This window comes from Oryctolagus cuniculus, chromosome 13 (assembly GCF_964237555.1).
Source record: "Oryctolagus cuniculus chromosome 13, mOryCun1.1, whole genome shotgun sequence".
Classification (NCBI taxonomy): Eukaryota; Metazoa; Chordata; class Mammalia; order Lagomorpha; family Leporidae; genus Oryctolagus; species Oryctolagus cuniculus.
Window position 1 is genome coordinate 47174857 of NC_091444.1, and position 13373 is coordinate 47188229.

General features: G+C 41.7%; 1 protein-coding gene across 6 annotated transcripts in view; it reads right to left on the bottom strand.

Annotated features, from left to right (window-relative positions):
- Nucleotides 1–13373, bottom strand: part of NEBL (nebulette) — a 403673-nt gene that overhangs the window by 70838 nt on the left and 319462 nt on the right. For 3 of the 6 annotated variants that reach the window (XM_051821440.2, XM_002717405.5, XM_070055472.1), the window contains 4 exons: nt 11119–11220; nt 10064–10165; nt 1745–1858; nt 123–227 (listed from right to left, as the gene is read on the bottom strand). The exons of 2 other annotated variants lie outside the window; for them this stretch is intronic. In XM_051821440.2, coding sequence (XP_051677400.2) covers nt 123–227; nt 1745–1858; nt 10064–10165; nt 11119–11220 — 423 coding nt within the window. The remainder of the gene's footprint in view (nt 1–122; nt 228–1744; nt 1859–10063; nt 10166–11118; nt 11221–13373) is intronic. One more of the 6 variants, XM_008268286.4, reaches the window with a different exon arrangement.

The window sequence follows — 13373 nt, forward strand, 5'->3', positions numbered from 1 at the left end:
GAGTGAGTTCTCAGGGAGAAGTGACACACAGGCAGGAAGCAGGTGAGCTCCGGAGCACCGCAGGCACACTGGCTTCCGGGAGCCACAGGCCATCTACAGTTGCCTTCAGACAACCCACTTACTCCACTGAGCATTTTGCTGGCTTTCAGAGCATGGTCTAAAAACAACAAATTTGGGAGATCTGAAACTGGAACGTGCATATTTTGAATGTCTTTCTTGTACTTCACCTATGAAAATAACATGGAAACAAAATACCATCTAGGAAAACAAAATGTTATGCTTTTGCATTATTGCCATTATGTCTAACAAATCATAGAGCAGTACTCTCTGGTGGCAAATTAACAGACGACATTACAAGTGGCCACTAGGTGGTGCTAATTTACTACTGAATGAGTAAAGAAACGCTTTCCATGGACTGAAAAACGCTGTATTTTGACAAACTCTTTTGTTGTTTACATATTCAGAGAGGGTGATGTTACTAGAACTAAATAATTTTTATGGAAACTCTGTTTCAAAAAATAAATGGAATAGCCATTTTGTTGTAGAAATTACTACAGTATTCCAAATGTGCTTTTTGGTGATATTAAACTTTTGGCGTTTTTCATTCATTGCCCTATAGATTTTTTTTAAACTGCTTCAGAAATATAGTCTAAGTAATGATAATAATAAAATGTTTAAATAGCAAAAATGTTGAGCATTTACTATGTGCCAGATGCTTTTCTAAATATTTGTCTCTACTAAATACTTAACCTCCACAACTCTAATAGGTAGGTAATTTAAGCGTCCCCATTTCACGGATGAGGAAACCGAAACTCAGAAAGATGAAGGCCTAGTATGCGGTAGGACAGGATCTGAATGCAGGCAATAGGATTCTGAACCTGGAGCATTCCGCCCTGTGCTCTGGGCTCCGTTACGTATATTTCATCTATTTCCTTTATTTTTGTACACGCCCCCCAACACACAAAATAAGCAAATAACAAATATAAATCATTCTGAACATTAATGAAAGCAAGATATAAACTAAGTCCCCAGGTGACCAGAGGAGCTGATAGGTTGGGTTTAAATGATCTAACTAAGCAAAGTTGGATGATATTTACTTTTCAGACTTGACGGTGTATTCTATATATTTTCAACATCAGCAAAGTGATCAAATTTTCAATAGTATTCAGTATTCCTTTTACACTTTTCCTATTTCTGAATAAGAATTTAAAATGTCATTTCTTAGAAGATGAATCGTTTATTTTTAAGAAACAGGAAAATAAATCTTATGAAGTGCTTCATAGCACTCAAATAGAGAAAAATGAAACTAAACCATTGGAAGGACAGTTTCTCAGACTTTCTCTCTGATAGACCCAATGTACCAGGTAGTTCTCGACAACAAGGCCACTTCCACGGTATAAGTACTTCAGTGAACTGCTGTCCTAACCACTAATTTGTGATAATACACACTTCTTTTCTGCAAAGCTTTGTAATAAATGTCTACTCTTGAGTAGACATAATAATTTTATTCTCAATTCTATTTCTGCTTATTAACTAATTACTAATCAGTAACCATTAATAGTAAATTATGATAATAGATTTTTTTCAAAAAAAACTTCAGGAAAATGTGCTTCACTGTATTCAACTACTCATTATGTAGAAATTGCATGATCTTCATTAAGTATCAGTAATTACAACACAGTCGATTCTAAGAAAACAAGAATCAAAAGATATTGAGAATAATTTTCTCTGAATCACAACTTACATTGCTTGCCAGCGTGGTGGCAAGCTGACTTTGCCTAAAAGCTGCACTTTCAAGTGGGTTGTAGTGATGCTTCTTGTCCTTCATTTCATTATCAAATTTTTCTTTGTATTTAATCTGTCATAAAAAAATAGGTCACATTAAACACTACATTTTCAATTAAAAGGAACATATTTGATTTTCAAGTAGATCAAATAAAAACTACCTTAAAAATGAATACTAGCCAAGTTTAGATTTCTTGTTATCCACTCTCTATAAAGCTTAATTAGGCAGAAATGTTAAATTAAAAAAAAACCCTACTTGAACATTGATCATAAATGCAATTAGGCATGAACTCAAATCCTATTAACAAGAATTATGCACTAAAATATCAAGATTTTTAAGTGTCAGTTTCCATTTCGATATTGCTATAATCTATGATCAGTTAGAAACTAAGGCCTCACATGTCTTAAGAGACACCACATTTAGAAAATGGATTCTAGACTCCAGAATTTGGTGAATTTGGACATGAATTTTCCTAAGGGAATGATTCCTAACAACAGTCATGGTTTCTAATCATTATTTTCCTCATCATTTCCTATCATTCATTTGTTTAAAAAATCATTTTTAGGAATCACATTTTCCAGAATGTCCTGGGCCAATTTAATGCCACTTTTTTAGTTTCTCTGCTTTAACACCACAATTTATTCAACAGAAAACTGTTGCCAATATTCACTCTAAATTATTTTCGCTTTTTAAAGTATTCTTAGGACAACCAAAAAAAAATTACCAACTTTTGTAAAAACTATATTTTTTACCTCCATGATAGAGAAATACGTGAACATATATGATGACTATTTGGAGTATATTTACTGGTTCTACCAAAAAACCCTGCATACCTATACCCTCTGAATCCTGTAGCCAGGAAAGCCTGTACAGACTCCAAAAGCAAGGTGCTTTGGTCTCTTACACTGTTCTAGCAGTATTCCAGATCTAAGACTATTTTGTTTTCTCACAGCATCCTCATAGCTGCACCTTCCTTCAGATATCTTACAGCTCCGTCCAGCAGAACCTCGGGGAGAGGCAGTCTGGGAAGGCTTACGTCATCGGTTTTAACTGAGTGTGCACAGCATGGCCCTCCTCCGGGAGGGGTGTGTGTGGAATCCTGGTAAGACCAAGTGTTTGAGAAACATTTCAAGATGGTTCACGGGAGGTAATTCTTTTGCTGTGGTTCCATTTGATAAGAAGTTTCCCAAGTTCACTTTGCCTTATAAATGTATTCTGAAGTGTTGACATGAGGGAAGGGTATCGTGGCACCAGTGGGTTAGGCAGCTTCTCAGAACACCCACATCTCACATCAGAGTGCTGGTGTGAGTCCTGGCTGCACCACTGCTAATACACCTGAGGAGGCAGCAGATGATGGCCCAAGTACTTGGGAGAGCCGATTGGAGTTCCTGACTCCTGGCTTTGGCTTACTGTAGCCCCAGCTGCTGTAGGCCTCTGGGGAATGAACCCGTGGGCACGAGATCCACTCCCTCCACTCCCCTGTCAAATGCCTTTCAAATAAAAAAAAAATCTGTGAGAATTAATACATTAATGTAATAGTATGACCCATCAAAAAAAACACTGATTTTTAAAATTATTTTACATCTTAGAATCAGGGATGTTGTCCTGAACGGAAGGAATTCAGGCTCCCTTCACTACTTCACACAGCAGCTGGGCTCACAACAAAAGCACTCCCTGCCTGGCCCTCTCCTAACCACGATCCCCTCTAGTCCCTTGAACACCCCCCTTTTAATTGCTGCGCCTTTTCTAGCCTTTCAGTACCTAGCAGGGTGGGGAACCGTTTTTCTGCCAAGGGGTCATTTGGGTATTTGTAACGTCATTCATTCACAGGCCATACAAAATGATCAACTTAATAATAAGCCTGATGGAGATGTACTGAATTCCAAGTCCCACCTGCAGTTGCCCTGTGATCTCACAGGGCCGGACCCAGTGATCTCTCAGGCTGGATGTTCCCCACCCCTGGGCCCTACAGGGTTTCCACTCAACAACCACAGCACCCTCTAACTGATGTGCACTTGAATGACTCTTCGCCTTAGCCAGATTCACCAACACCCTCCACTCAAGGAGCTGAACGCTCTCCCTGCTGACCACCCTGCAGCGAAGGCTCTCCACTGGGATCGACCGGGATCTGCAGAACTGGCCAATGACACACACGCTCCACATTCTGCCCTGTTCTCGAGCTATGGTTCACACATCTGAGTGTGCCCCTCCCTCCTTCCCACTCACACCTCCAGAGACATGAGGCAATGCTTTTCTTTGTCCACAACTGGTTACCTGACCATGGAGCACAACACATCCTTCCAGTTTTAAGATCATTTGAGAAAAGGAGAAACGGGCATTTGTTTTAAGACATATGTCATCCCTTACACCTAGTTCAACTGTGTTGGAAACAAATGAACAAATTACTCCCCGTGACTGACTTTATCTACATTTATGAACATCATGCCCAGTAGTCCTGATAATGATCATCTTTTAAAAATAAAATACAGGATAGGTATATAGGCTCTAAGTCCTACGAGTTTTCTAAACAGTTTTAGAAAACTTGACTGGACTTCCAGAGGCCCACATTAGGGTAAACACTGGGACTATTAAGTTCCGAGGATATAATTTACATCACCTCCTCGTAACAGCATCTGCACAGAGCAGTGTGTCCATGGTAGGAAGCCCAGGTGTACTGGGCTTCACTATGACATTACCAAGAGCAGCAAAGACAGAAACATAAGCAGACCCTGGATGAAAACTTTGCATCCTAGCCATACAGACAAACTTTACAAAAGAAATGGAAAATGTAGTAAGTGTATCATAATTATCTTTAAAAAGTCAGCCATAACATGAGGCTGCATATCTAAGCATCAATTCCCTCCAGTTTTGGATGAAATTAAATTGAAAGTTGTCAACAAAGAGAATACATTAGATAGAACTCATCACAAAATCAACATTTTTAAAGTCTGAATTGCACACAAAATATTGTTGTCCTTATTTTCTTTACAAAATAACATCCTTCTGACTTTGCACCAAATGTTAATGATGGAGAGAAAATTTGTTAAATCAGCCTGTATACACTGATGGGCAGCCTAATGTGTGCCATTCTACAGCGGTGGATCAAAGGCACAGAAGCTGTCGCCACTGCATTTGCCGTGTGCTAACTGAAGGTGACATTTAAAACATTCACATACAAGGGCACTTTCAAAGGTTCATGGAAAATGGAATTAAAAGATGTTTATCTTGGCCCAAAAAAAATGAAATCCTTTCACATGGGGGATCTTTAGAAAGCTCATGGAAATGCATAGTATGAAAAAAGTATGCATCAATTTCATAGGTACATAATCATTACAAATTCTGGCAAAAATTATAAAGAAACAGAGCAGAGAATAAAGGGGAGGAGAGAGACACCATTTAAACTGGCAGGTCAGGGATGTGACATTTAAGCTAGCACTTGGGTGTGAGCAGGCTAGTGGAGGTAGTGTTTGCCAGGAAGGGAACATGGGAGATGCTCCAAACCAGTCAATACCCCTTTCAATTTAAGGACAATATCCCTAAATGATCACAGCCATTTGTAATGTAATTTTTAGATTTAAAACCTATTCTTATCACTATAACAAATTCAATTTTAGAATACTAATTATTATAAATACATAGAGTTTCCTTGATTATAGAACTAAGCAAAGAATCCATTCATCATGTAGATAAATTAAAGGTAACACGAGAATATATGAATATGTTCATGAATTAATCACTTTCAGAATTTTTTAAGTTGACAGTTTCAACAGTTACTATAGTTCTCCCTAAGTTCACAGAATATGTGAATTATCAAAAAAGATGGATTTCAAAATATTTTTATACTAAAATAAACTTCTCTTCTAGCTTTATTTCTCCATGAACTTTTTTGACATGTCTTAATACCTCCCTTTGAGGTAAGAGCCTTTTTTGTTGTCCTATCATGAATTAACGTATTTTAAAACAAAAAGGATATCGGTAAGCCCAAACATATCCCTAAAGTTCTTTGAGTTTCTGGAATGACATGAAGATTTTACCAGCCAAGTGGGCCTGGAGCAGGCCAGACTTCTCTGCACTGTCACCACGTTAACCTGTCCCTGTGTCGCCCTGTGCTCAATAAGGTCACTGATCACTAGTTTCTTCCCTGAAAGTGGAATCTACTCTATAGGTTTTACCGAAATGGCACAGCTGCATCCCCGTGACTACAGTGTGAAGTCACTGTGCCTTTCTACCACGTCTTTTATACAACACACGATTCCAGGTAGTGTGGAATATGGGAAGTTCTTACTTAGAAATGTAAGAGTTTCTGGGGGCCGGCACTGTGGTGTAGCAGTTTAAAGCCCTGCCCTGAAATGCCAGCCTTCCATATGGGTGCAGGTTCTAGTCCCAGCTGCTCCTCCTCCGATCCAGCTCTCTGCTATGGCCTGGGAAAGCAGTAGAAGATGGTCCAAGTGCTTGGGCCCCTGCACCCAAGTGGGAGACTTGGAAGAAGCTCCTGGCTCCTGGCTTCGGATTGGCACAGCTCCGGCCACTGTGGCCATTTGGGGATTGAACCAGCAGATGGAAGACCTCTATCTATCTCTCCCTCTCTCTGTAACTCTTTCAAATAAATAAAATAAATCTTTAAAAAAATGTTTCAAAAAAAAGAGTTTCTGGAGACAGATGATGGTGACGGTAGCACAGCCTGGGGAGTGTATTTGTCACTACTGAACTGTACACTTAAAAATAGTTAAGATGGTGAGTTTTAGGCTGTGTGTATTTTACTATTACAAAATGTTGGGAAAAATTAAGATGTATAAAGCTATCTCAAAAAACACAATTAAAGGATGTTTATTTTGGTGTAAAAATTTTTGAAATCCACGCACAGTATTCTCTTACTATGCATTCTGCATGAATGTGTTGAAGTTCCCTTGCAGATGAAAGGACATATTGTTCCTACCCTATCGGGTAATGGCCAAGAGTCAGAAGGGATCCACCACACAGCAGCTACGCTCCCCCCAACTTCCTGTTCAAGGCCCGCCTCTCCTGGCTCACGGCCTCTGCCATCACACTTCCATCCTGTCACTCTTATGCCCACCTGAGTTTTATGTGGGTCCTTTGCCTTGAGTGGGGTTTTCTGTCCCTTCAAACCAACCTCACTCAGATCTACCCACAACACAAAATAACAGGGCGCAAGATGTGCCAGGTATAAACCACATTTGCTCTCCCTTTTTTGGGGCATTTCCCCTTCTACTGATAAATCTGAATATCTTCTAACGTGTTTATTAGAGGTTTATGTTGCTCCTCTGTGATGTGTCTGTTCACCTCAATTGATCCTTTTTCTACTGGGCTCTTGGTCTTTTATATTAGAGATATTAAAATGCTCTCTTCACATGCATCACAAATACTTTCCAAATATTTGAAGAGTCACATTCTTATATTTTAAAGAAAACTATTCTCAGGGTCAGTGCTGTGGCACCAGCATCCCACATGGGTGCTGGTTCGTGTCCTGGTTGTTCCTCTTCTGATCCAGCTCTCTGCAATGGCCTGGGAAAGCAGTGGAAAATGGCCCAAGTGCTGGGGCCCCTGCACCTGAGTGGGGGACCTAGAAGAAGCTCCTGGCTCCTGGCTTTGGATTGGCCCAGCTCCAGCCACTGGAGCCATTTGGGGAGTGAACCAGTGGATGGAAGACTTCTCTCTCCCTGCCTCTGCCTCTCTGTGTCTGTAGCTTCACCTCTCAAATAAATAAATAAATCTTTAAAAAAAAAAAAAAAGAAAATTATTGTCAGACATTTCTTTCTCTGTATAACTTAATTTATTCAACAGTTCAATTTCAAGTTTTTTTTTTTAGTTTATCTACTTTCATTTTTACTTGAAATGCAAAGAGAGAGAGAGAGAGATCTTCTATCTCCTGGTTCACTCCCCAGATGGCCTCAATGGCTGAGCTGGGCCAATCTGAAGTCAGAAGCCAGGAGCCAGGAGCCTCTCTACCAGGTCTCCCACGTGGGTGCAGGGGCCCAAGGACGTGGGCCATTTTCCACTGCTTTCCCAGGCCACAGCAGAGAGCTAAATTGGAAGTAGAGCAGCTGGGACCCAACCGCAGCCAGTAGCTTTACCCACTACACCACAGCACCAGCCCCCACAGTCAAACTTTTTTTTTTTTTTTTTTTTTTGACAGGCAGAGTGGACAGTGAGAGAGAGAGACAAAGAGAAAGGTCTTCCTTTGCCGTTGGTTCACCCTCCAATGGCTGCCACGGCCGGCGTGCTGCGGCCGGCGCACCGCGCTAATTTGAAGCCAGGAGCCAGGTGCTTCTCCTGGTCTCCCATGCGGTGCAGGGCCCAAGCACTTGGGCCATCCTCCACTGCACTCCCTGGCCACAGCAGAGAGCTGGCCTGGAACAGGGGCAACCGGGACAGAATCCGGTACCCCAACCAGGACTAGAACCCGGTGTGCTAGCGCTGCAGGTGGAGGATTAGCTTAGTGAGCTGTGGCGCTGGCCACACATTCAAACTTTTAAAAAGCCTGTTTAGGGGCCAGCACTGTGGCATAGTGGGTAAAACCGCCCCCCTGCAGTGCCGGCATCCCATATGGGCACTGGTTTGAGTTCCAGCTGCTCCACTTCTGATCCAGCTCTCTGCTGTGGCCTGGGAAAGCAGTAGAAGATGGCGCAAGGCTTTGGGCCTCTGCACCGGCGTGGGAGACCCAGAAGAAGCTCCTGGCTCCTGGCTTTAGATCAGCCCAGCTTTGGCCATTGCAGCCAACTGGGAAGTGAAGCAGCAGAGGAAAGAGCCCTCTCTCCCTCTGCCTCTCCTTCTCTCTCTGTGTAACTCTGACTTTCAAATAAATAAATAAATCTTTGGAAAAAAAAAAAAGGCTGTTTAGATTCTAGTTGGAAGTGCATGAAATATGGTTTATTTTTTTTTTGAAAAGGAGCTTAAAAATCAACTTTTGAAGAATTAACATTTTTATGATATTGAGTACTAAGACAAAAGCATAGTACACTCTTTCACATGCTCAGGTCTTACTTTATGTTCCTCAGGCAGATTTTACACCTTTCATCATTTCCATCTCTCTACTTTAAAATGTAAAGCAATTAAGACTTTTGTAACTTGAGGAATGGATATTTTCAAAGCTGAAAACACTAGAGATGTACAATTACTGTTGGATAGCATTGCTGGTGATTCTGCAGGTGCTAGCTTCTCCATTGAAAGAGTTTTTCATTTTTATATAGTCAGCACGCCTAACTCTTCTTCCACATCTCTGGATCTCTGGTCTCATTTAAGAACAATTCTGTTATTCCTATGTGATACATAAAGTCTTCTGAATGTCCTTTTTAAGATTTTAAGGTGATTTTATTGTTTATAGTCTCATCTCTAACTCACATGGAATTTATTTTTCTAATATGGTTCAATATTCAGGCCCAATTTTATTATGATGGATTGCCAGTTATGTTGGTACCATTCACTAACTAATCCAACCTTTTCTCACTCAGCTGAGTCAACACTTATCATATACTAAATGCTTATACATATTTGAACGCATTTCAGAACTCCCTAGTCTATCCTACTGATTATTTTATCTCTCTTGATACCAATCCTGTATTGATTTAATTTCATTTGTTTTCTGTTACTTACTGGTAACTCTTCACTTAACTGATTTTCATTTCCATACCTTTCAAGGCAATTCCTCTCCACACAAACCAAAAAATCATTTTATCCATATTTTTAAAAAATCTGCTGGATTCTAACTGAAATTGCTTGATATTTACACAACAATTCTGAGAATTGAAATTTTTATCTATTGAGAGCTTCAGCCAAGAACACGGCAGGTCTTCAAACTTATTTGAACTGTATTTTATACTCTTCAGTAAAAATTTAAAGTTCTCTTTGTTTTTATCACCTCTTTTTAATTTTGTATTAAATTAAAGCATTTGAAAATTGGAAAAATAATTACCAAGTTAAAAACTGTGTGCATGTGTATGTATGGTACCTAGAAATATAATCATTTAGTGTGATTATTGCTGATTTTTGAAATTCTGGGAAATGTGACAACATGGCCAAATTCACTCACTAAAAAAGGTTCAGATTTGAGACTGGAGAAAATAAATCTAATAAATTAGATTAAATTTTTCCTCTCATTGAAATTTGTTATTATGACAATCTTCTCTGAAATCATTTCAGAAACATTATCTCTGTTTATTCTTGCCATTAAAGACATTATCTAACATGAAATATTTTCCTGTGTCACTAGGAACAAAATCTATGAACACAGTCATTGCAGAGCCATCTGCACAGTCTTACTTGACTAGAAAGTTTGGAGGCTTCCACAGCGTGCCGGAAGTCTGCTCTTCCCATCACCATAGGCTCTTTATGCATTACACCTTGCCCTTTCTTATATTCTGCCTAAAACGAATAAACAAGAGGAAGGTTAAATATTTTCACTTAACAATGGAGGATTACATTGACATCAGCTCAAAATAAAATATAAGAGATCATCATCTCACTAAAATCTATCTTTACAATATATCAAATACTAAAACGTCGATGACTAAAGCAGGGATTGACTTCTGTTATACTGTTATCTAAATGAATTCAACAACTTTTTGTAATAAAATAATGACTAAGTCAAAGTATCCAGTCATAATTACCCTTGTATTTATGCATAAGTACTGAAAAAAATAGGGGAAATTTATAGATAACTGAAATTCCACCTCCTTCAAATAGATAGCTTTATGGTTTTATTTATTTTCAGGAACTGGTCTATCTTTGATTAACATGTAGTTGAATTTATTAATTACTGATTTGATTTCTAAGGTATAGTTATCCTGTTATTCAAATATTTGGTTCAAGCTAAAACATGATTTTTAGCCAGGGTTTTGAGTATATTTAAGTTAAATAGAATTAACTAAGAAAGTATCTTAGGGAAGATTTCAAAACAGTCATACTATGCTGCAAATGTACAGAAGTAGTGGTTGACAGAGGAAAATCTACACAACACACGGTGAGAACAGCTAAGCAAAATTCTTGGGAACAGGATAGGATGAGTGATCAAAGGGAACCAGATGACTAACCATCATGACTCTCAGGCTGAGATGTGCGAATGTGATCTCACACCCAAATAGTACATATTTCCTTAAAATTATGTTAACGCTAGCCACAGTCAAGTCCACGTTTGGGCGGCTTCTGTACAACACTGAATAATTTAGTCAAATGGGAAGTTCAGGGGAAAAAACAGAGATGTCATTAATGCAGATAAAATATACTAATTAAATTAACTGCACAGCTACCAAAGCTGTACTTTGTCTCCTGCAAAAAGAAGAAATCATTTCTGCTGGAGATGAAGAAAGACAAATTACATTGCTTACGATCCTGGAGATCTGAGTTGCCATCTTGATATCCGGTCTGTCAAGTTCTGCACTGTATGTGTGGGTATCCTGAATATCTTTCCTATAGGAAATCTGATCAAATGGAAGGAAAAAAAAGATATTAGTAATTTCACATAACTATTAGCCAATGTCCATAGTATTATTTATCCTCACCACAATAGAGAGCCTGTGGGGAGCAACTCGGACTATACTGTTACTGGAATTAAGACTTATTCTATGCATCTGCTCTCCCACTGTGGGGAGCAACTCGGACTATATTGTTACTGGAATTAAGACTTATTCTATGCATCTGCTCTCCCACAATATGGCGCTGGGAGAGGAGAAAACAGCTTCTACGCAGCTGCCTCCAGTTCAACCAATAAACTGTAGGACCTACTCCTGATTGGAGGAGAGCAGCGTACTCGGCGTGTGGGCAGCCGAGTTAGGATTGGCGGAGGAGGACTATAAAGGAGGAGAGAGACGGCATGCACCAGGAACATCTAAGGGGAACATCTAAGGGGAACACCTGTGCAGCCCCCGAGAGAGCCGGCCGGCGGTGTGCCACTCCCCTGCGGAAGTGGGGAATGTGGCCAGGGGGAACTGCCCTTCCACGGAGGTGGAAGGGATAGTAGCCAACCCGGGAAGAACCAGCAGCAAACCCGGGGAGGGCCGAGCAGACGAAAGAACAGTGCAGGGTCCTGTGTTGCTCCTCCACGAAGAGGGGGAGCGACATAATGGTGCCGTGACTCGGATATGAAGCCTAGGCAGGGTTCAGTGTCATTCCTCCACGAAGAGGGGGAGCGACATAATGGTGCCGTGACTCGGATAGGAAACCTAGGACGGATAGGAAACCTAGGAGGGAAGAAGAGGGAAGAAACGGGAAGAAGTGGAAAATACCGGAGAGAGAGACTATCAAAGAGCCTAGGTGCCGGAAGAAGCTATTGAAAGCCTAGGCAGAGACTCGGATATGGACTGTGGGAAAGAAGTTAGGATTTAAAGTGAAAGCAAGAAGAAACTTAGACTCAGATACGGACTGCAGGTTGAAAGTGAAAGTGAAACCTGTAAGAAACTTAGACTTGGATACGGACTGTGGGGAGAAGCCAGGAGAAATGAGAGGAATATTGTTGGAAGAAAACTTAAGGAAACATACTGGGTAGAGAGGAATGTTAGGGGGGATGAGGCCGCGAGTGCAGGCCGAGGCGGAGATATAAGCCACCTTGGAATTCTTCAGGTCACCCCGGGGAGCAAGAGGCGAAGATCTGGAACCAGAGGCAGAGACGTGGGCCGCCAGGTTGAAATTCGCCAGGTTAGTCCGGGGAACTTGGACTGAATGCCGGTGGTGGCGGAAACATTCGCGGAAGCCGCTGCGTGCAGAGAGAGCACGGGGCGTGAATAGATGGGGAACGCGGGGCTGGCGCGAGGCCGTGGTGCGGGCGCGAAGTGCATGGAGACCGCGGAGCGTGCGCGCAGAGCCGGGAACCCGCCGGCGGGGCGAGGCGCCGGGAAGCCGCGCAGAGCCGTGAAGCTGCCGCGGGGCGAGGTGCCGAGAAGCTGCTGCGGGGCGTGGTGCCGAGAAGCAGCCTCGGGGCGAGCGCCGCCGGGAAGCCGCAGGGATAAGAGAAACAGAAGTTTAGAAGTAAAAGGAGAGAAATAGGAATGCTGGAAGATAGAAGTAAAATGGGAGAAATAGGAATGCCCGGAGATAGAGAAATAGAGAAATAGAGAGGCCTCCCTACAACACTGCAATGTGAGAGCTTGGATTCGGTCTGCCTGATTAGGGAAGTGGTGAGCACCTGCGGGCGGCTAGCAGCTTATGCGCCGCAGGTCACCGAAGACAGGCACATTATCAACACCAATAAGTCACCCCACAACATGGCAATGAGAGAGCTTGGATTCGGTCTGCCTGATTAAGGCGGTAAGCACCAGCAAGCAGCTCGACCAGAGTATGAGCTGCAGGTCACCGAAGATAGGCACGAATCAACACCAATAAGCCTCCCCACAATATGGCAATGAGAAGGCTTGGATTCGGTTTGCCTGATTGTTAGGGCTTGTAAGCCCCTGCAGGCAGAGCAGAGCATGCGCTGCGGGGCACCGAACACAGGCACGCATCAGCGCCTAAAAACCTCCTCACAACATGGCGAAGAGAGGACCTGGATTCGGTTTGCCTGATTGATAGGACTTGTAAGAACCTGTGGCAACTCTAGCAAGCAGAGCAGAGTGTGTGCCGCGGGACACCGAAGACAGGC